Source organism: Podarcis vaucheri, assembly GCF_965113315.1.
Source record: "Podarcis vaucheri genome assembly, chromosome: Z".
Lineage (NCBI taxonomy): Eukaryota > Metazoa > Chordata > Lepidosauria > Squamata > Lacertidae > Podarcis > Podarcis vaucheri.
In genome coordinates, this window is record NC_138758.1 from 32,995,351 (window position 1) to 33,019,244 (window position 23,894).

The 23,894-nt window shown below is 46.6% G+C and overlaps 1 protein-coding gene and 2 long non-coding RNA genes across 5 annotated transcripts in view; 1 reads left to right on the forward strand and 2 right to left on the reverse strand.

The window, feature by feature from the left end:
- Nucleotides 1-775: 775 nt before the first annotated feature.
- Nucleotides 776-6,184, reverse strand: LOC309524161. The gene is made up of 2 exons (XR_014215827.1): nucleotides 6,111-6,184; nucleotides 776-2,492 (listed from the first exon to the last, which is right to left on the reverse strand). It is a non-coding gene; the product is annotated as an uncharacterized lncRNA (long non-coding RNA).
- A 745-nt stretch (nucleotides 6,185-6,929) lies between these two features.
- Nucleotides 6,930-8,561, forward strand: LOC309524153. The gene is made up of 2 exons (XR_014215820.1): nucleotides 6,930-7,000; nucleotides 7,287-8,561. It is a non-coding gene; the product is annotated as an uncharacterized lncRNA (long non-coding RNA).
- Nucleotides 8,562-8,665: 104 nt separating this feature from the next.
- Nucleotides 8,666-23,894, reverse strand: part of GABRA3 (gamma-aminobutyric acid type A receptor subunit alpha3) — a 43,674-nt gene continuing 28,445 nt past the window's right edge. For all 3 annotated transcript variants that reach the window (XM_082208551.1, XM_082208552.1, XM_082208553.1), the window contains exons 5-10: nucleotides 21,186-21,406; nucleotides 20,228-20,310; nucleotides 18,234-18,368; nucleotides 16,993-17,145; nucleotides 16,073-16,284; nucleotides 8,666-14,761 (exon numbers count right to left, since the gene is read on the reverse strand). In XM_082208551.1, the coding sequence (XP_082064677.1) occupies nucleotides 14,405-14,761; nucleotides 16,073-16,284; nucleotides 16,993-17,145; nucleotides 18,234-18,368; nucleotides 20,228-20,310; nucleotides 21,186-21,406 (1,161 nt within the window). In that variant the 3' untranslated portion in view covers nucleotides 8,666-14,404. The remainder of the gene's footprint in view (nucleotides 14,762-16,072; nucleotides 16,285-16,992; nucleotides 17,146-18,233; nucleotides 18,369-20,227; nucleotides 20,311-21,185; nucleotides 21,407-23,894) is intronic.

Sequence of the window (23,894 nt, forward strand, 5' to 3'; positions counted from 1 at the left end):
AGTGTTTACCAAATTTGGGTCTCCAGGTGTGTTCTTTTGGACTACAGTTCCCATCATCCCTGACCACTGGTCCTGCTAGCTAGGGATAATGGGAGTTACAGTCCAAAAACAGCTGGAGACCCAAGTTTGGGAAACACTGGTGTAGACAGTACTGAGCTAGATGGACCTGTGGTCTGACTGAGGCAGCTTCCTCTGTTCCACCTTGAGACTGAGATTCACAGGGGACTTGTCCCTGGCGCTGGTTGGCCTTGATGGAGCTCATTCCTCAAGCCAAACAACCAAGGAATGTTGTGGGCAGATAAGAAGCAGGAATGCAAGTAGAGACCTGAACATCAACACATTCATGCAGAAGGAGACACCACTGAGCTGTTCTCAATAAGGAGCAGGGGGTGTTCCCATCCTCCCCACCCCCACCCAGAGTTGCCATTGGGGATGGAGCCTAGCCCTTTATCCTTGCCAAGCAAATGGGCCACCACCCTTCCCCCAAGCAGCCAGAGAGGTAAGCTATGCTCGTTTAAAAATGCTGTTTCCACTTAGTGCCGCAATGGCTGGAGAAAAAAATACAAGGGTTTCAGCTGGCTTTCATTTCTTTGGGGGGCATTCATTTGCAAACATAAATTGTTTGCTACTGCCCGCTGGGAATGGCAACATTTATTTCCTGCTAAGGATTAGGTCCTTCCAGCTCAGGCTGCCTTGTCCAACCCCAATTCCCTACCAGGCGAAATCACTCTTCAATTCAGTACTGTACAATCCAAGAAAGAAAATAACAGGCCAGTTTCTGTTAAAATATGAATTTTATTTGTTTGCTTCAGTTGGGTTTTGAGTGTGTGTGGAGTGAGTGCCAGAGTGATGTTTTTGGGCAAAGGAGGGGCTACACGATCATCTGAAGTCACGTGTTCTTTGGGGAGCAGAGGATGAGGAGGAGAAGGCTCCAGTTGGAAAGATCTTCATCCACCTTTTCTGATTCACCTCAAGCATTCCATTGGGTTGTCATCATTAGTAGCAGTAGTATTTCATCCCCTCCTGCATATTTTTTTTAACATTTTAATTGCTTTAACTTATTGAAAAAGCTAGTAGCTGGTGGGGAGGGGGGATGCAAGACTGCAAATCCTGCCAGTTAAAACCAACTGTACAAGTCAACAGCAAATGCTGAAAAATACAATTCATAAATACAAACAGGCATTTAAATGTGGGCACCATAAGTGCTCAGAACACCAATCTCAGACAGGAGAGAAAGAAATCACAGTTTTCATGAGTACATCCCTTAAGACTGCAGCTAACAGCCAGTTCAGTAAAGAAAATACAACAAAATTAAGGAAATGTATTTTTTTTCCCCTAGTCACAAATTATTTACAGATGTGGTCTGAGGAGTAGTCAGAGGATTGTCATGCATTCAACTGCTGCTGGCTCGCTTCTCTCTCTTAGCTGAGGAAAGACAGTCCCATAAGATGAGAGAGTAAACAAGAGGAGGCCAGAAGGGAGCAGGTGCAACATAAGGCAGACTTGGATCGGGACCTCCAGGATGTCCTGGCTGCCATGTTGATATGGATTGCCTTGGTGTTTCCTTGCTGGGCACCTTCAAAACTGCAGCTCATCAGCTGGCAAAAGGCTGCGCTGTGCATTGCCTCTGATGAGCCTGCAATGGCGGCTCCTCTTTCCCCAATAATTCCTCTTCTGAAGGCTGTGCTAAAGGACTGCCAACGCCAGTATACTACACTGGATACAAGGGTAGGGTGGGAGTTGCTTAAGGCCCATGGGTTGCATTCAGCATGCCAAGATCTCAGCGCCAGATTTAGGCCAGTGCAGGCAGTTTCCCCTGCACAGGGTGCCGAGCTGAGGAGGTTGATAATAATAATGCCTATATTTATACAGGGACCTACTGAGAAGATCCATAAAAAAGCAACTGCACCAAAAGGAATTATTGTGAAAATAAGAAATGGGTGTGTATGTGGATTTTGTCCTTGCTCAAGGTGCCATATTACTAATGTCCACCCCAAAATACCTTTACGCTACCTTGGACTCTGCCCCCTTTTCTTGAAATATTTTAGTCACACAGTGTGAGGAAGATGAGTAAGTTGTCACTGGCTAGCTCAGGTAAGAGCCTTGGTTGAGCACAACCACCAAGGCCTGATCTGTTTCTGACGCTTAACATATTCATTTTAAAAATTGGTTTTCACAAGATCAGACTCTGCACTTTGAATTTATAACCTTCCATGCTCACTTAGGGATTTATTTTATTTTTAAGATGGCATCGTCCAAGGTTACACCATCCGTCTTCCATATAAAAGAAAAAATGTAGGTCTACCTGTGAGAATCTAGTACACTGTGAGAATCCAACTAACTCCTACTCAGAGTAGACCCACTACTCTGTAGACGGGAATAGCTAAATAAAGTCCATTGATCTGAATACACCTTCACTAAGAAGGAGTTATGCTGGATATAACCCACGGTCAGTGCACTGCAATTTTCTACTACTACTGTTACTACTACTACTACTACTACTACTACTACTATTGTGAGAAAGCCTAAGAAGAGGTGGAAAGAGTGACAAAGGCAAGGTCCAAAAGCAGATTCTTATTGAGGGAGAATACTGATTTCAAGGTGGCAGGGTACTGAAGATCAAACGCTCCCTAGGAAGAATAACAGAGCTTGCTCCATCCAGGCATACATTCCACCATCAGTTTTATGGGCTCCATAAATTGTTGGCCGGGTCAGAATAACGGGAGCAGAACATGATAAAAGGGAGGAAGCTGGATGTTGCAAGCGGAGCCTTCCAAGGATGCTTAGAATATAAAAACATAATGTAAGCCTGTTGGATCAGGCCAAAGGGGGCCCATCTAGTCCAGCATCCTGTTCTCACAATGAGCAGCCAATAGGAAATCTGAAAGCAGGACATGAGCACAGGGCCAGCCAGCCCATGAGGTTTGGGTGAAGCAGCCACTTTGGGCAGCAGAAGCTGAATAAATGGTGCCCCACCCACCAGATCTCACCAAAATATTGTGAGATCTTGCAACAACTCTGGGATAGCTGAGACTCTTAATCTCAGGGCTGTGGGTTTGAGCCCCATGTTGGGCAAAAGATTCCTGTATTGCAGGGGGTCGGGCTAGATGGGTCCTTCCAACTCTACAATATGATTCTAAGAACTCACCAGAAACATATGCTGCTGCTAGTGCCACATCTCTGATGGTGGTTGGGAGGGAAGCTCTTCAGGTAAGGGCAGTGGGGTGGCATGGCCAAACATTATCATTTCACCCCAAGGGGTGAAATACAATGCCCCTGCCTGATTGCAACACAACTCTCCCCTCCTGGAGTTTCCAGAAAATGGTAGTAAGAAGAATTACTGCCTCAGACTGGAAAGGGAGAGCACAGCTAGTAACCACTAATAGCCTCATCCTCCATGAATTCTTCTTATCTTCTTTTACAGCCATCCAAGTTGGTGGCCATCCCTGCCTCCTGTGGGAGGGCATTCCATAGCACACAACCAGGGCTGTCTTAAGCATATGCGGCACCGGGGTGCAAAGATCCGCCTGGTTCCCCCCCCCCCGTTGCCCAGTCCTAGGTGCGCAGGAGGGCGGAGCCAGCTGGCCGCCTTTGCGTCTCGCAGGCTAGGTCACCCCCGAACTAGCAGTGCAGAGCCACCCACAGCATAAGAGCCCATTGCAGCACTCCAACTGATGGGCAGGCTCTCCCCTGGACTCAGCTCTCGGGCCCTAGACTCTCGGCCTGGCACCCCTGAGAGCCCACACCTGGGTGCCTCGCACCCCTAGCATCTATGGGTAAGACGGCCATGCATACAACCAAAGAGGAAGGATATGAACCTCAGCCCATGATGAGAAGAAACGTGACATGGATTTTGGGGCATGAGAAGCTGATCCTCTGAAAATCCTAGCATGAAACGCTTCTGATCAGAGAAAGAACGGAACACAGAAACAAGGCTACATTTGAACAAGGTTGTCTAGCCCAGCCCACTGCCTCCCCCCATGAGACATGATTTTTATGAACTGCCCCATGAACTCACCACATTTGCACCTGGATCAGAGGGTGCCACAAGTATGGGATGAACACAGGCCAAGGTAAGAATAATTCAGAAATCAAACAGACTTGTTTCCAGAATTTTCTTGTAATGTAGCACTTTATGGCAAGAGTTTGCTAAGTTTGTATACCACCCTTCATCCAACGATCACAGGGTGGTTCACAACATCAATATACAAGATAAGAACACAAAACACAGAAATGGAATTGAAACCAAAACAAATCAATAACTCCCCTCTGACAAACACATTCAAAAGGCCATAAGTTGTTAATCAGCTGAAGACCTGGTTATAGAGAAACATTTTTTATCCTGTGTCTAATGATAGGCAATGAGGATGCCTGGCAAGCCTCCCTGGGGAGAGCATTCCCCAAACGGGGAGCCACTGCAGAAAAGGCCCTCTCTCATCTTGCTGCCCTCCGGATACCTTGTGGAGGGGGCACACAAAGAAGGACCTCAGATGATGGTCACAGGGTTTGTGTTGGTTCATATAGGGCAGGGGTCAGCAAAATTTTTCAGCAGGGGGCTGGTCCACTGTCCCTCAGACCTTGTGGAGGGCCGGACTATATTTTGAAGGGAAAAAATGAATGAATTCCTATGCCCTGCAAATAACCTAGAGATGCATTTTAAATAAAAGGACACATTCTACTCATGTAAAAACATGCTGATTCCCAGACCCTCCGCAGGCTGGATTAAGAAGGCGATTGGGCTGGATCCGGCCCCTGGGCCTTAGTTTGCCTACCCATGATATAGGGAGAGGCAGTCCTGGAGGCATTGTGGCCTTAGCCATTTAAGGCTTTATAGGTCAAAACCAGCACTTTGAATTGAGCCTGGAAACTAATTGGCAGCCAGTGCAGTGGGGCCAGGATTAGCGTTATATGCTCAAACTGCCTTGCCCCAGTGAGCAAGCTGACTGCTGAATTCTGCACCAGCTGAAGTTTCTGAACCTCCAGCCCAGGTAAGATTTTGAAGGCTTGGGGAATGAGAGACTACCCTTTATATGGCCAAACAACCACTTCCTACCCTTCTTAGATGTGAAGCGTAGAATACTTAGGCAGCAATTTTCACCTGCTAGGATTTCTGCTGTGCCTTGAGGGTTTTTGAAAGTCACGTTGTGTTCCCAGCTAGGACTACCAGAGGGCAGCATCAGTGGAAAGGGTGACCCTCCCAGGCACCAGATTTTATTGACAGGTGCCAGCTGCTCCACCCAACCCTACCCCACCGTGTCATTGGCCCAGGAAGCAAACCGCTATTGAACCATGACTGCAAATATGGTTCTTTTCTCCTCTGCTTTTCCTGCTGCCAAAAGTAGAGCCCTGTGTTCTCATTGCTCCATTCTAATTTCAGATTTTGTAGATTTACTACACAAACACACAGGGAAAGCATTCCAAAAAGCCTGACATTTCCCCAGCCACAAAGACAAAGCACTTTCTTTCCCCCTGCCTGCACCACCCCCAAGCCAGCTGGTAGCGTTTGGCTGCCTGAGAAATAACAAGGTCAAACATTAAATATTTATACCTTGCAGTTATCAATATCATACCAAGTCATGGCCTCCTTCCAGAACACCACCTGTCACCATTTAGCTTCACATTCACAGAGCGGGTGTATAAGCTTTCATGAATGTTGCTGCTGCCATTGCCAGCACCCCAGTCCAGAGGCAAAAATTAAGACATCTTTGTTACCTTAGAGGCAGCAGCCAGTAGAAAGGCTACCTCAACATGGACTCTTAGTCTTTATGCTGAATGGGTATAGGTGGCTTGGTGCTATGACTGACGCTCCCAGCAAAAATTTACTTGCTTTGGAAGGTGGGCTACTCTTTACTGTAGGGTAACCAGCTTCATATAACCAGTCAAATTAGTGCATGAAGGGGTTAAAACCATAGAGTAAGCTGTCCTGTCAGGCTTAACCAATGACATTTCCATACACCCTGGGAAGAAATAGTTAACCGAGTCCTTTACACACACTCTCTCTCTCTCTCTCTCTCTCTCTCTCTCTCTGGAATTCAGTTCTAGAGCTCATAGAATCATAGAATGACAGAATCTTAGAGTTGGAAGGGATCCCAAGGATCATCTAGTTCAACCCCCTGCAGTGCAGGAATCTCAACTAAAGCATCCATGACAGATGGCCATTCAAGCTAAGTGTGCTCCCTCCTCCATGTGACAGCCCTTAAGATATTTGAAGATGGCTATCATATCTCCTCTCAGTCTCCACTTTTCTAGGCTAAACATACCCAGCTCCTTCAAGCGCTCCTCATAAGGTTTAGTTTCCAGATCATCTTGGTTGCCCTCCACTGCACACGTTCCAGCTTGTCAACATCTTTCTTAAATTGTGGTGCCCAGAATTGGACACAGTATTCCAAGTGTGGTCTGACTAAGGCAAAATAGAGTGATACTATTATTTTCCTTGATGTGGACACTATACTTACGTTGATACAGCCTATAATAGCATTAGATTTTTTATTTTTTTTTTGCTGCTACATCACACTGTTGACTCATGTTAAGCTTGTGGTCCATCAAGACCCTGAGATCTTTTTCACATGTACTGCTAGAAAGCCAGGTGTCCCCCATCCTTTATTTGTGCATCTGGTTCTTTCTGCCTAAGGGCATAACCTTACATTTGTCCTTATTGAAATTCATTTTCTTAGCTTGCACCCAGTTCTCCATTCTGTTAAGGTCATTTTGAATTCTGATTCTGTCTTCTATGGCATTAGCTACCCCTCCCAGCTTGGTGTCATTTGTGAATTTGATGAGCATCCCCTCAATTATTTCATCCAATTTGTTTATAAAGACATTGAACAACAACGGGCCCAGGACAGAACCCTGCAGCACCCCACGTGTCCCTTTTTCCCAGGATGGCGAGGAACCATTAATAGTACTCTTTGGGTTCAGTTAGTCAACAGCTACAAATCCACCTAACCTACATTGTTCAACACACATTTTACCTCGCAAGAATATCAGACCTGTTTGCGAGGTCTGGTCGCAAGCTCCCAGGATCTGCACTGAGCTAAGTTTGACTGCTGCTGGTTGCTAACTCCTCCCTCAGCCCAGCTTTCTCTCAGCTGTAACTCCTCCCCAACAGATCCTGTGTCCCCACAGAGCAATCAACCACACACACCCTCAGTTTCCTGCTTGGCAGGGGGTTGGACTCAATGGCCCTTGTGGTCTCTTCCAACTCTATGATTCTATGATTCAGGCTCCAAAAGACACACGCTCACTCTCTTCAGTCTCCCCCAGCAAACCCTGTCCTTGTTTGCAAGGTCTGGTCGCAAGCTCCCAGGTCTGAGCTGGTTGCTCCAGTACATGTCTTTTACCAGCCTCTTTTGCTTCAGACCAGTACTCCCATGCAATGTTTTACTGCCTGTGAATCTTTTTCTGACTGCTGTATGGAAAAGCACATAAAACTGACTTTTGAAACTTTTAAAAGGGGACAATTTGGGGGTTCACTGGATTAGCACATTTAAAAGGTTTTACAGCCTATATTTCCATGATTTTCTTTGCTGCATGTTTTGCAATGCTAAATCTCTGCTGGAGTTCTCTCACCAAAGAGTACTTGCCTCAAACTTGAGTCTTAGCTGCCAGGATTCCAACATTTACATATTCCTTTCTTTAAGCCTCCTTGTTTTTGTCTTTTTCATTTGATCTACAGTCTATTCCTGGCCCTCTTTCTTGCCCATTGCCCCTTCCTCACCGCTCTGCCCTTCCATTGCTTCCAAACCACAACAGAGCCTCACTTCTAATTCTTGCAATCTTATAGATAAGCTGTACTCCCTCCCTCTCTTTAACTTCGATTTTAGCTGTTTTTATGAAGAAGTGACTTGGAATTTATGAAAGGCTCTCTTTCATGGGCTCTTACATATACACATGTGAGTGTGTGTGTGTGTGTGTGTGTGTGTGTGTGTGTGTGTAAACCAGAGTTCTCTTAATGATTTGACATCTTCATAACAGGAATAAGGAATAAGAGGAGAGGTTCTCTTGTGGATCAGGAATTGGTTAAGTAGCAGGAAGCAGAGAACCTCCTCCTCGCTCTGCACACCAACCCGTGGCTCCTCCTCAAGCTTGGCTTGCTTTATGTTGGAGTGACCCAAATGTTGTGATGGTACCCCAGCTTCCTTTTTGTCTTTCTTTTCTGTCTCCTCCTCCTAACCCTCTCTGCTCTTCTAAGTCTTATTGTTCTTCTGACCATATCATCAATCATACCCCTCCCTGTCAATCCATTCCATTCCCTCTTATGCTTCTTGCAAAGATAGGCTGATCCTCTTCATCAGCCCGATAACTTATTGGGCAGCAGACATAAGGAAGACAAGTGGGTTACTGAAGTAATCTCTTTGCAGAAATGGAAGTCAGGCTAGAGCATTCCATCTCTTCCCACTTCTCTCTCTTTCATGATAGGCAAAGAAACTGCTCCAAGAAAGCCAAGCCAGGCAGCAGGTGCCTGAGCTGCTGTCTTTGCTGGATCGCTCTCAAAAAGCCAGAATTCCAAAGAGCATTTGCCAACCCTACCCAAGTGGCTCATCTGAGTTGCTGCCCCCCCCCCAAAAAAAACAAAGCACAATCCAGGAACTGCTGTTACAGAAGAAGACATGCAAGGCTTTAGGGGGCACTGCAGGCTTAGCATTCTCAGTGACTCCAACCTCTCCTTGTCACTCTCAGGAGCTTCCCCAAAAATGTACCTTGAGGTGCTGCATCAAAGAGACAGAAGAGACTGGGGCTTTTCCTTCCCCCTGCCACGCTTTAAGCTCTACACTGGATGCAGAGCAGCTGACTCACTGGGCCTCTGAAGCAAAGCAAAACTCCAACCTGAGGATCACATTTGCCATTTCAGCTTATGCACTGTGATGCCTAATGAGATTTCCTGAATGCCTTTGGTTGTTTATCTCATATGTTTGCACAATAATTTAGAATGGTGATACATTAAGCAGACATCAAAGGAAATGTATGGCAGTCAGATCTGTAGGTGGCAGTTACATGGCTAAGAGAGTGAAGAGGCTCAGGAATTCACATATCCTGCCTCAGAATGGATCACAAGGATGTCCATCTGCATCCAAGCAGAACCTGTTGCTTATCAACCCTCCAGGCAGGTTGCTGGTGATCTAAGACTCCTTTATGTAATGTCTTCTCCCCAGAGATTACATTTTGCATTACAATTTATTTGTTCTCATGAGGTTGCTTTTATGGGATGATATTTATTAGGTTTTGTATATGCAAACCAGCCTTGCTGGGCTGGACAGCCCTTTTCTACCGAGGAAGACTTCCCCCCAAGGACAGGGTCTCTATTTCCCCTGTATTTTCATGAAATAGGCTTTTCACCAGGATTTAGTTGGAAGCCAGTGGCCTCCTTTGAGGGTGGGAAGCAATATCCATCTTGATCAGGGCTGTCCAACTTTTCATACTAAGTGGGCCACAAAAATACTTCAACACAAAACCTGCAGGCCACACACTGCCTTGTGTGGGAGGGGGGAATGAAGTCAAAATTTGACACCCACAAGCCTGCCTTCCCAAAACTGGCTAAGTGAGGTGCTGGGCTTTGGGGAGGAGGCTTGAGGCTCTAGCAGGGTACCAGATCCTGCCCACCTTCTTCCCAAAGCTGGGAAGGTGCTAAACAGGCTCTGGGAAGGAAGGAGGAGGACTATGTCAGAGCCCTCATACCTTCTTCCCAAAGCCCAGCACCTCACCTTGCTTACCTGACTTTGGGAGGGCTGAGGGGGAAGGGGTCAAATGTTGCTGAGGGCCACCAAAAAAAGGCCTCAAGGGCCACATTTTGGACCACCCTGATCTACATGGTCTATTAAAATAGAATGCATATCCCATGTGCCTCCCTCCAAATGAATCATTCTACAATCAGAGAGAGAGGGAGAGGGAGAATAAGGATGCTAGAGAATAAGGATGCTGGCATTCTAATCCATTCTATTTTGTGCCAGATTGTGGATGCACATTTCAGGGTGAAAATAATGATTGTAGTGTGGATGAGAAGCAGGACTCCCATTTGAAAGAACGTGCCAATGTGTCTCTGATTAACACCTGTGCTTCCTAATCCAGCAAGCACTGCAGGTGTTGAGAGCACCTTTCATCTATGGAGCTTTCTGCACAGGATGAAGGAGACTCTGGTCTATCTGCAAGCCACCAGTCTGAGTTTGTGGCAAACATTATTTCCAGATATTTTAAGACCCAAAACTTCCCATGAGAGGTCCAGGTGAGGTCTCTCAAGCTTTTGTCCTACTCAGTCATTGCCTTGGGCAGGCGCACACTCTGCCTGCATCAACTGTGCAGTTTTGAAAATAAATCAGTTATGAATTTATGCCATTCCCAAGGACAACTTCTTTCAGGCTCTTTTAACTCCGCTAAACCTGCTGCCTCAAGATGCTCTTCCTTGACATTCATTTTGCTCTCTACATCTGATTAAGTTCGGCACACTGAGAGGTGTGGGTTCAAGATTAGCGTTTCTTTAAAAACACAGTTCAAGCATGCAGTTCTGGCAGGACAATGTGAACCCAAAAGGAAAGTGCCATGGAAGGAAAGAGAAGCGTAGCAAGGAAAGGGTGAGTCTAGTCACTGTCACACCAGTAAATTATGCAAAATGCAGGCCTTTCTTTGTGCTTGTCCTGTGAGACTGGCCATGGTTATTATGGCCATTCTGCAGTTGGGTAAAGGGATGCTGATTACAAAATCAGGCTTACCCAGCTTTGATGCTCCAGTACAAGCCTTTGGCTGGTGTTAAGCCAAGGCTTGACAGGGCTGCACTCTGAGTAGCAGGAAAAAATGGGGGAAAGTGACATGGGATGGGGGGAGAAAATAACATCATTGTCCTGATATTTAGATTTATAAGTAGTGGCTTCAAAACCAATTCTCCCCCTACTAGTCTCAAGGATTTTCACAGTGATGCGATTTTGTAAAGACTTGATATTATTTTGTATAAAAAAGAAAATAATAATAAAATAAAATGGCTTTTCAAATTTTCAAAAAAACCTTCAATAGTTGCACCACAATACATCACACAAGACGTGACAAGCTGAACATTTTAAGCCCCAACAAAAGGGAAATTGAAAAGCACCAGGATTTCCCTGAGAGTTGCTTGATGCATATTGATTCAAAACAAAAACAAAACCCTTTTCAAGACCAACATTCTTCTTATAAGGAGAGAAATTCCTAATTCTACTCTAAATTGGGCTGGGGCTTCCAGGGGAAGCGAGAGACTCTGGTCGCCTTGGACAGCTCCTCTCAGAGACAGTAAAGAAGGTGGTGGTAGCATTTGAGAATTTGCCATGTGCAGCTCTCTTCTGTCCATTCCCATTTTTTCTCTCTTTATGGAATCCCACCTACAATGGCACACAGGTCCAGGTGGGGAGAGAAGGCTTGCTTCCATGAATGCCACAAAGGACACCCAGCAGCAGATACCCATCATGGCAAGGATGTGAATGAGTGAGTGAGTGGCTGCTCTCTTCCTGAGATATATGAAGTCTTGTGGAGGCCAATGGTATGTGCATATGTGTGTGTGCAATGTGAGATAACCAGCCTCATATACCCAACATGATTAAGTCTAATTATTGCATGAAGGGGTTAAGAACATAGAGTAAACTGTCTATCAGGAAAGCTCAACATGTGAGGAGATCTGAGCTGGTTGTTGCAGCTCAGACTGCATGGCTCTTACAAGCCACTCTTGATTAATTTAGGAACTTTTACCACTTAGTAACTAAGCCAAGTCTCCTGGCCCTTGTGGATAAGCACATGAATGTGACCTTTAGAGAGTGTGTAAGTAAACCATTTTTAGCTTCTCAAATGTGTGAGAAGCTAGGGAAAGAGAGAAGTTTTGGAACTCTCAAGGGCATATGTTAAAGGTCTACAACCTTTATGTTTTTAAAATCTCTGCTGGGGTTCTCTCACCAAACAGTACTAGTCCCAAACTTGGATCATGGCATCCAGGAATTCTACTTTCCCTACCTATATCTTCCCCCCTGAACGAACATGCAAATGAACACAACACCCCCAGTGTATTTGCCCACTGCTGCCAAGCAAAGACCAGCACTCCGACTTCCTATTTCTCCTCTTTGTCCAACAGTTCAGTTCCTTAGAGGGACAAGCAGCTGAGAAATTTCCGTCCCCTCCCAAACCTCGGCCTGCCAAGAGGGAAGAGGCTGACTTGCCTTTTGGCTTCCTCCAAACTAGGCCCATTTTCATGAGGTGGTTGAAGTAATATCCCAACAACATTTTAAAAGAAGCATTTCTCATGCTCCCAAATGTCAAGATATTGTAACAATCCACAGGGAGCATTATATTCACAAAGAATGAAAGTAGAAATGCAGATGATAATCCACTCCTTCACACAAACCATTGAGGGGGCTAGAAACCATTTAGGGCACAGTGTGAACATTTGTCCTAGCATCTCACCCCAAAAGCAACCGAAGAGGGAAGCGGGGGGGGGGAGGGGATGATGAAAGAATGAGAACTGCCGGAAGGGTCAACTCTGTCCCACCTCCCTTTTAAAACAAAATCTAGAAATCCAAGTCCAGCAAAATGGCAGATAACTATCAGGCAGTGCAGAACTACAAAATCCATTGTTTGGAAAGAGAGGTTTTGAAAGCATCTCCAAGGAAACCAGGGGATGCCAAGACAGTGCAGAGAGTGAGATAAACCTATTCCTACTGCTGACAGCACCTGTAGCTCAGGCTCACTCTTAAACAAGGTTATTTAAACTTACAAGTTTCTGAGAACAGAACCTGCACAAACTCCCTGACTGTCCTGACTGTTTGCAGGCCAAATTTGCATAACCTTGCATCTTTTCCTTCTGCTGCCCATGATGGCCATCACCACCCCATGGCATTGTTCTCCAGAACAGGAACATCTTTCTCCTTGAGCAGGTATGAGGAGTCTGTGGTAAATAGCATTCAGCCAAAATAAGAATTCATGTGTTGCTAGACAAACAAAGGGTTAAGACACATGGAGACAGGGCATTCTGTGAAGTCATATCCCCTGCTTTCCTAGGTGGGGGAAAGTAACAAAAGGAAAACAATCCTTACTACTTACTCCCTCCCAAAAGTTCAGGTTGTTGTTTTCCTTTACCATGTAACTAAAGAGAGGAATGCTTCTCTGTGCTTTCCTGGACAGATTCCATTATTTATCTCAACCAGTTATTTTGTAATTGAAAAAATATATTCTGCCTGTTTTATTTCACTGCTGCTTACTGCTGAATTGAGTCTGAGACATTATGAAAGTAAACAATATTTTTTATTCTTACATGACAGACTTCTGTGTTATTCTTTTGTTTATATGGATAAAAGGGGGAAGGTCCAGTCAGCTAGAACACCCTGGACAATTATTAAGGTTAAGCAACCTTGTCCCAGAAGTTTCCACATTTTATACCACAAAGGGATGGTAATTTTAAACTCTGCTAACCAGACGATAAACTCACACAAGTGAGCACGAGGAAGGATAAATAATGAAGAATATCTCATCCTTTGCTCCAAACCCATCTAACATCCCACAGGCTTACTTTTGTTCAGGGATTATAAAGTTTGACTCAGCAAACTAGCCACCCATAATTTGTGGTTGCCACCAGTCCCCTCCCCACTGGTAGGCACGGAGAACAGGGTCACTTCTCATTTGTGTGGAGTATGGAAAAGGAAAGAGGGTCTGGTTGCTTTTCCCTGCTTAAAAACTGCAGAGGGAAGGAGACACCCAGGGCAGGAGGGGTCTGTGTGGTTCTGGGAGGCCTCATCATCAGAAGATGGGGTGCACTGTCCCCTATCCCCCAAATCCACCCAATATTTCCAAATTACAACTCCCAACATCCCTGCTTGCTGGAGCTGATAGGAGTTGCAGTTCAGCAACATCTGAAGGGCCACAATTTCCCACCACCATCATTGGAGGAAAGAAGCACAGCAGAAGAGGAACCACCAATACAAACTCACCAAGGGATGAGAAAGGTGACCACTGGAGACACCAGGGCAGACCATTAGAGGTCACTAGAAGGGAAAAAGAAACTGCCCTGCATTCCTCAGCAGAATTTAGCATGAAATGAACTGGGAATGAAGCCAGCTCCCATTGACGTGGGGCAAGCAGGGGACTCTGGGGAGAAGGATGTCAGACTCACCACGCAGGAGGCACCACTTTTCTATTATACGTCCTCTCAACACATACCTCCACACACCTCCACAACAACAACGAAATAGAAGAGACCAAACAAGTAACAAATGAAAAGTTCTTGGGGTTATCCTTGTAAAAAATCACAGTTTGATTTGCATGGGGAGAAGGAATAAGTCAGCTGATAAAATTAATAAGAAGATAAAATTAATATAGAACCAGCCGGGGGACAAAGGAGCCCCCACAGAGACTCCTCTGCCTGGGCCACATGGACAGATGGAAGAGGGGTGAGGGGCTTGCTTCATTCCTTGGGGATCATGCCCTTGATAGCCGACTCCCGGTTGACGTACGTCGCCCAGTACACCATGTTGAAAATGGTGAACAAGACCGGAAAGACAATGCGGGACATTTTGTCTACCTTGCTGACACTGTTGTAGGTCTTCTTGTTCTCAGGGGGCTTCTCTTCCAACCGGGCCACCTTTGGGGGTGCAGCAGCAGCAGCAGCAGCAGCAGCCGTGACAGGTGTGGCAGTAGTTGCTGATGCGCTCTTGGCAATGGTGGGCAGGCCTGGCTCCTTGGTGATATTGAGGGCATACGTTGTGCCAACAATGTTGTAGGTGTTATTGGTCTTCTTTGCCAGCATGACGGGCTCTTTTTTCTGAGGAGGAATGAAAAAGTTTTTGGAAACCAGCCCAGAAACAGTTCCCAGAAACACTTGCTACTGCAGAAATAAAAGGCTTGCAAAAAAAAAACCAAAAAAAAAACCAACCAGATGAACTTGGTGCAATTCAAAAATGCACCACGTCAAACCTGGATCAGAGGGAAGGGGAGCATCTGCTTTGCATGCAGAAGGTCTCAGGTTCAATCCCCAATGGCATCTCCAGGCAGTGATGGGAGAGATCCCCAGCCTGATACCCTGAAGAGTATTGTCAGTGTATACAATGCTGAGTCAGATGAACCAACTGTCTGACTCAGTATAAAGCAGCTTCCAATGTTCCTAGAGTAAACCACATTGTGAGCTGCAAATGCTACAAGTCCTTGCCAAACATGGCATCTCCAACAGGAAATTTATGGCCAGTGAAATCTCAAATCGTGTACGTGTGCTGCCTCACACCACAGGGAATCTGCAGGTAGGGCTCTTCTCTTCTCTCCCCCTCCCCCCTTTTAGAACAGGAGCAGTATCTATGTGATTTCTCAACCCCTTTATACAGCAGGTCATCTGTGTAATTCCAGGTGACATTTAACACATTGCAGGGCTTGAGATCATCTCCACTGATGTGGGAAGCCAACTGGCCTTTCACAGGTGAAAAAATGCTTCTGGGTTATAGTTATTCTCAGAGCTCCTTTGGTGACGCGTAAAAGCCATACAGGATAAGCAAAGGGGGGATTAGGGGCAGCACCACCAATGGACTCCCTCTTTCTTTCTTTCTTTCTTTCTTTCTTTCTTTCTTTCTTTCTTTCCCTCCCTCCCTCCCTCCCTCCCTCCCTCCCTCTCCCCCTCTCTGGGCTGCAAAACCTTGATGTTTAGCTCTGTTTGGAGTAAGACAGAGGTTCTCAAAATGTTGGGGGCCAATCCCCCCTTGGTTCCATGATCTCACCCCTAGTGCCCCCTACCCTACAAAAGCACTATTCAGAATAGCAGTTTGCCTAATGCACTAAGGAAGATAACAACACCATATAAGTCAAAACAGTGACAATTAATTGCACTTTTATTCAAAATCCAGTTAAAACCCTTTCATTTAATTAATTCAACAAAACTGATGAACTTGATCCAGTGACAGCAGCTTTCCAAAATCTGATAGTCATTTACTCCTCCTGCACCCCCTGCTACGCCCTAGGGAATCCCAACCCCCCAGGCTGTGCTACCACACAACCAAAGTAAGGTTTCAATGCCTCTTCTTGTACATCAAGTTCTGATTGCTCTCCTCTTTGTTTCTCTCCTGCTCCCTCCAATGACTCCCTCTCTCACCTTCAATTCCTGGGCCTCCAGAACCTTCTTGCCATCCCAAGACCAGCTGCGTTTAGTGAAGTAGTTGACGGCAGCAAACTCAATCAGTGCAGAGAACACAAAGGCATAACAGACAGCCATGAACCAGTCCATGGCCGTTGCGTATGCCACTTTGGGCAAGGAGTTTCTTGCACTGATGCTCAGGGTGGTCATGGTCAGGACCGTGGTGACGCCTGTGGGAACAAAACCAGAAAAGGCACTGCTGAAATGGGGCCACAGGAGATTTTCTCCCTCTTGAGGGTAGAGGGGGATCCATTGAGCCTCCTAGGGCTGCTTTGTCACAGCAGCCACTGCCCTAGATGCCCCAATAAAAGGTGGAAGGAGCCAGTGCCACACCTGAGCACAGTCCCATTTTCAACACCAGTGGAGCTGTGTCTAATTATACAATTATGTTGCAGAATTAAATTAGCAAGATATTTAAAACAGGGCGATGGGGAACCTGTAAGGGCCCTCCAGGTGATGTTGGACTACAAATCCCATCATCCTCACTATCCCTGACCATTAGCCACTATGGCTGCTGGGAGTTGGAGTGCAGCAGCATTGGTTAGCCACCCCTGATTTAAAGAAGAGCTGGTTCAGCATCTTGTTGTCACAGCAGCCAACTGGATCCCTACCTGCAGTTCTCAGCAACTGATAATCAGAAGCATTACTGCCTCTGACAGTGGAGCGAGGACATAGCCATCATGGCTAGCAGATATTCCTGCGGGAAACCTCAGAGTTTAAGCCTTGTGCAAATGTCTGTCATCAACATGAAGGGAGTGTGGCTGACAGGCAGGAAGGTCCCTGCTGCTGCTGCTTCTCTCCAGCACCAGTCTTGATGCTCTCCCCATCTCCCTGTTTCCTCCAGTCAGCCCTCAGACCATCCTCCATCAGAAGCTCACCAAACACTGTCCGTGCTGGAACACTCTCTCTGTTGAGCCAGAAAGAGACTTGGGAGAGGATGACTGTCATGATGCAGGGTAAGTAGGTCTGGATCACAAAATACCCAATCTTACGCTTAAGGTGGAAGTAAGTGGTCATCACAATGTAGGTTCCTGCAGTGATATGGAGGGGTGGGGGGTAGAGAGGGATACAAGGGGTTTTTTATTTGCCTTTTTTCTTTTCTTTTTTTGCATCCTTGCCAGTAAACATGATTGTTGAGATACAGCCTGCAATGGGAAGCAATCGTTTTTGTTTATGTTTATTAAATTTGTCAAGGCAACTTACAACCAGACAAACAAACAAACAAACAAACAAACAAACAAACAAACAAACACTCCATATAGATTAAACCCCACATACATTAAAAGCAAGGGGAGGGAATACATTTAAAGCATCCCACCCACTTCTTAAAGGTCACAGATAGTTAAAGGCCAAAGGCCTGATTGAAGAGGAAAGTTTTTGCCTGGCGCCTGAAGATATGTAAGGAAGGAGGAAGGTGAGCCTCCCTGGGGAGAGTACTGCACGAGCAGGGAGCCACCAGTGAAAAGGCCTGTTCTTGCACTGCCACCCTCCTCAGGGTTGGCCCACCCAGGAAGCAAGGTAAGGGGACCACCTTGAGGGGATCTACAGATCCGACCTCCAAGGAATGCATCACCAACTGCTGCCACCACCACCACACCACTGCCTTTGCCACTGTGGCACCAATGGCTGTGGCATGCTCCTTGGAAGCTGGATCTGCTTCCTCCTTGGCAGCACCTTCCCCAATGCCACCTCTATAGTGGCCTATTTGTGAAAAGGAGGGGCTGCAAAACAATGCACATAAAAACTGACCCTGCAATTTTCACCTGAGACCATTCTCTGAGTGCCCCATCTGTGGAAGGTCCAGAGAGTAGGGACAGAAGAATTGGGAGTTTTCAGTTGTAGCCCCCCCCCCACTTGTGCAATGCTATCCCCAGGGAGGATTACCTGATGCCATCATTACATAGCTTTAGGTGCTAGGCAAAAAAGCCCCGATTCCTCTTTTACCAGGGCTTGGGCTTTTTAGTACTGTAAGCCTCGTTAAACAAGTGAGATGTTTAGTCCTGCCTTTGCGGTTGCTGCTCATCATGGAGAATCATAGAATTGTAGAGTTGGAAAGGATGCCCAAGGGTCATGTAGTCCGACACCCTGCAGGAAACCATCCAAGGAGGCTCTCCATTACCTGTGCTGGATTCAATGGAGTCTCTCCCCACATTGTGGCCAAGGAGGTCGTACTGATTCAGGCGGGAGCCTTCTTCGGCCACCTCCACTTTCCCATGGGTCCAGGTATAGATCACCTCTGTCTTGGTGTAAGCATCTGTGGAGAAAGCAGAAAGGATGGGATGGAGGAGGTTTAGCTACACCCTGGCAGCTCCTGCCCAATGAGGAGCATCTCCAAAATGGTGCCAAGAATGGCTTCCAAAGGTCAACCCCAACTCCAGGAAAAGACACACCCATTAGAAAGCTGTATCTGGCACAGAGATGCCTGACTGAAACCCTGCACTCCCTCAAGGTGTGGGAGGGAAGGAGGCTGCCACCTGAGATCTTCCACGCCCTGCAAAAGAGCAGTGGCTTCCATTGGCCTCTCCAATAACCAGGCTACTGGACCACTAGAGATATTTCTGGACTGCAGCCCATGCTGAAGCATCAGTGGGCACTCAAGTTAGCCAAAGCAGGTGGAAAATAATAAGCCCACACTCAGAGGCTTGTCCCAGAAGGCAACCTCAGTGGGGCCCTGTAGGCACTGTGACAGCACCTCCTTTCCATGGGGCTCTGAAGCAGCAGAAGCAGCAATTGGATAGGAGCTGCTGACTTGGGAGGTTCAGTTGTGCTGCTTATGTGTTGCTCCAATTAGACCTGGCTGCTCATGGCAGACAAACAGAGGCCACAAAAGCAGCCAGGGCTGTGGCCAAATGGGGACCCAAGGAGAGGCACCTAAGGCGCCATGTCAAAGAGATATCAGATGTTTGCCAGGCTGGCCACACCTGTGGGAACCACACCTGTGGGAACCAGACTCTTGGCTCGACACACCACACAGTGAAGCTGGCAGTGGGGCACCTCTGTCTACTAAATATATTTCCACTGGTTGAGCAGAGGGGAGCAGGGGGGGGGTCATAGGGCCACCAGGTCCAGGAGCTCTCAGATCCAGTATGGCAAAGCAACATTGATCCCATTTCCATATCATGTGCCAAGGAAATCTTCCCCTAGCTGGTTGATCAAATATTGATTTGGGTTCAATTTATTATCATTATCATTATCATTATCATTATTAAACAAAGCACAATATTTGCAGTTATTTGATGCTTTCCTTTAGACTAGTCTGTATGCATGTGAGCTTGTGATTTCCTATACTGCAGGGCATAGAGAGACATGTGAAATAATAGGGAGTGGGAGGCACTGTGGTCTAAACCACTGAGCGTCTTCGGCTTGCCAATCGGAAGGTCCATGACTCGAATCCATGCGATGGGGTGAGCTCCCAATGCTCTGTCCCAGCTCCTGCCAACCTAGCAGCTCAAAAGCACACCAGTGCAAGTAGATAAATAGGTACCGCTGTGGCAGGAAGGTAAATGGTGTTTCTGTGCGCTCTGGTTTCCGTCACGGTATACTGTCGTACCAGAAGTGGTTTAGTCATGCTGGCCACATGACCCGGAAAACTGTCTGTGCTGTGGACAAACGCCGGTTCCCTCAGCCTGAAGCAAGATGAGCACCGCACCTCATAGTCGCCTTTGACTGGACTTAAACATCCAGGGGTCCTTTACCTCTACCATACCTTACACGTGAAATAAGTGTTTTAGATGATGATGAGTGGATTGCAATAATTCAAAAATACAATATTAGAAAGAATTAAGACAATTAAGGGGAGCATGGAATTCTACAGGAAGGGGTTTTTTCTAGAGACTGCTGTCCTACAATCAATTTTCACCCAATTCTGTATAAGATGGAGGTGTAAACCTCAAAGGTCATTTATCTGTGAGGAAAAAATTACCTTAAAATGACAGCTTCACTTTGGAAGGCCACTTTGGAAATAGAGGTTCATAGCAATGCAGGATGTAGCATAAGCTCACACTCTCAGGGATGTTTGCTCGCCTGATAGCTAGCCTGCCAAGGACCCATACCTGCTGCCTTCAAGCCAAGAATGCAAGGGCACTTTGCTTGTGCTGTCTGGAAAGTACTTACAGCTCCCAAACTTCAGTGGACAGGCATGTACGTCCATTGGGAAGTCCTCCAGGTGCATTGGACACTCCGCATGAATGGTCAATCTACAAGAAACAATGACCACTGCCAATGGAATATCCAGGTGTTAAACCCACTGTTGCCAACCCTGTTCTTCCACTGCAAGCAAGGAGTTTCCCTGTTGGATAATGGACATTTCCCAAGAGCGAGTTGTGCTCCTGTAGGCCACTGCTTTCTGAAATGATCACTGTAATCCAAATGCTCACATCCACACATTTCCATGGGGGATTGAAATGCATACTCTTAAAGCTGCATAAGCAGCACATGCTTCTCCCAGTACAAAGGGACACAAAGGCATTGCAGGATTGGGAGTCATCAAACTGCAAAAAAAATACCAAGAACATTCGGCTGAAGCTTTATTCCTTGTGAGTTGGAGTGACAAGTCTTCTACAAGACCAAGGGAGGAGGAGATGGACTGAACCATGGATTTTGAACAACATCCTGCAAATCATTAAGACCGTCAGTAAAATGAGAAAATGCATACTAAGTCAGCCAACGGCTCATGTGATATGATTATGCTGACAGCTCAGACAGGGAAAGGCAGAGATCCCCACCCCCATCCCATTCTGCACTTCAGGTTCCTCTAAGCTGTCGGGATTGATCCAGTAGCTGCATACTTTATCATATCCTCCTACTACCCCTGAGCTGTGGTCTCCAGAAAAGTTGCATGGCAGCTCACTCTTCCCAGTGGAGCCTAACCTGCAGTGTCTGTGACACACTAAGGTTGGTTGTAGGGCTGTGAAGATGCTTGGGCAGCAGGAGATGCTAGTCAAGCTGCAGGAAGGCCAGAGGAAGATGCCCAAGGCGAACCCTCTGGTGCCCATTTCAGCTGAGAGGCTCAATCCCTTCCAGGAGGTAATGTAAGGAAGACATGCCTTTGGAAAGCAAAACCACCACCTACCTCATGGTGTAGAGGAGGGTACCATTGTCCACCAGTCGAAGCAGCTTGTTGGGTGTGGTCATGTTGTGAGCCACCGATTTCTTGCCATTGTGGAAAAAGGTGTCAGGTGTCCAGATCTTGCTGGCCAGCAGGTTGTTGAGGGGGAGGATCTTCATGGGGCCATCAAACTTTAGCCTCTCATCTCGCCAGGACTGCCGGAAGAATACATCAATTGTGTACTCCTGCCAGAAGAGAAGATGCAGGTTTAGATTTTAAATAGTTATTTTGCAGATGGTTCACTACATATGCAGAAATATTTCTAAAAAATAAAATAAATCCTTGTTCCAGTGGACTTCACAAAGTTAAAGTACTTTGGTCTTGAAAGTTTTCAGCCAGGCAGATTCTTGTTCCATCTATCTATGGGGCAGGGGAGTTCCCTATCTTGTATACTTACCTACAGCAGAGTTAGATCCACAGGTGAAAGATATAAGAACATAAGGACATGAAAATATGAGAACTCTGCTGGATCAGGCCAAAGGGGGTCCCACCTAGTCCAGCATCCTGTTCTCACAGTGACCAACCAGATGCCGATTATGCAAGTGGGATCCAAGCACAAGAGCCCTCTCCCTGCCTGGGGTTTCCAGGGAGAGGGGGAGAGGGAGAGAGACAGAGAGATTCCTTTCCAGCATAATTGTTGTGGGGCTACTTTCTGCCAGAGAGCCTGGGGAGGAACTGGGATAGTCCTTGGCATTCTGAGCCCACCAATGTGCTCACATCCTCCTCTTCCCACCGACATGGGAACCAGATGTGTGGTGAGGTCTGCCCTCAGCATTTCCACTACTTCTTCCATTTGCCCCATAGTCTTCCCCCCTCTATACCTCTCCAACATGCACTCATTCCCATCCTGCCAAGCTCTGCCTGCCTGCCTGCCCGCCTGCCTCCCTGCTGCTGCTGTGTCTGTCTCTAATCTGCTCCTGGCAGCCACCTTTCCTCCCTGCTGCTAATCTTGGCTCTTCCTTTTTTGCCTTCTCAGCAATGCCCTAGCCTGCCTCCAGGAGGATGACATAGATCTGCTAGTAGAATTTAGTCAGATCTACAGATTAAGCTGCTTTCACAGCCCTCCCCTCTATCCAGGAGTCTGGAATGCAGATGAGGGAAGAGGTGCCACAGATCTCCAAAAATACAATTCTCCTCTGGAGGAAATAGTGGCAGTTAAAAGTGACACAACACAGTACTGTAGAAGGATCATCTACTGAGAAAAGGTGTGGACTCTGGAATAACGTAAGAAGAGCCTGCTGGATGAGGCCCATGGCCCATCAAGTCCAGCATCCTGTTCTCACAGTGGCCACCCAGATGCCATGCACAAGGGCAACACACTTCCCCTCTGTGGTTTCCAGCCACTGGTATTCAGAAGCATTACTGCCTCTGACCATGAAAGCACAGCCATCCTGGCTAGTAGCCATTGATAGCTCTCTCCACCTTCATGAAAGTGTCTAATATTCTTTTTAAAGCCACCCAGGTTAGTGACCATCATTGCCTCCTGTGAGAGTGAGTTTCATAGTTATGTGAAGGACTTTCTTTTAACCATCCTAAATCTTCTAATTTTCAGTTTCATTGGATGTCCAGGAGTTCTAGAGTTATGAGAGAGAGAAATTTTTCTCTGTGTACTTTCTCCATGCCATCATTTTATAAACTCCCATCATGTTGCCTCTTACTTGCCTTTTCCCTAAACTAAAAAGTCTTCTTTCTTCTTAGGGGAATTGCACCATCCTCTTGACCATTCTGGTGGCCCTTTTCTGAACCTTTTCCAACTCCATAATATCCTTTTAGAGGTAAAGCAAACAGATCTGTGCACAGTACTCTAAATGTGGCCACACCATAGATATGCAAAATGGAGTTATGGTATTTGCAGTTCCTTTTCTAATGAACCATAGCAAGGAATCTTCCGGGTTGGCGCGATCTGGAAATGGCGGATTCCCTCCGAGCTCCGGAGGGAACCGGCTCAGCGGTGGATGGGTCTTTGCCGTGCCGGCGACACGGGGACCCTTAAAAACCGCAGGCGCGGAAGCCTGCGGACTGAAGACTCGGCGGGTGCCTTAAGCGCCCCCCCTGATTCGCGAAGAGCCTTTTTAAAGGCTACGGAGGGGATACGGGGGACGGCGCGGCACTGAGAGTCGATCGCTACCGCCGCTGAGCGAAGCCGCGAGCCATAACTGGAGAGCGCTGACTTCCTTCCTTGAAATTTGGACTGAAAAAAAGAACCCGTGAGTAATCTGGAACTGAACTTTAAAAATTTTACCTTCTGAATTTGAGACGACCGGGGGGTGTGCTAAAAGGAAGTCCCCCCCCCTTGCAGACGATCCAGAGCAACGATATAAGAGCTAAGCTGGAGTGCCTACCCTGTAAAGGGTGAGTTTCAAAAAGACAGCAACTTCCAAGATTTGGAAAGGCAAATTTGAGCAGGAGAGTGGAGTGTTGGAAGAGACTTTGTTTTGTTGTAAACAACCCTCCCTCCCGGGCCCGGGAGCGACCTGCTTTGGAGCCTGTATAGAGGAGCAGAATTTGACAGCTGTCAAAGCTGTCAAATGGACTGTTAACAGTGGGAAAATTGCTATTTAAGATCTCTCCGGATTAAAAGGAGTTACAATTGAATCAAAATTGTTGGAAACAAAGAAACAATAACAGGACAGAGGATTGTTGGAGAAAAGAACATTAAGTAACCAGATTCCC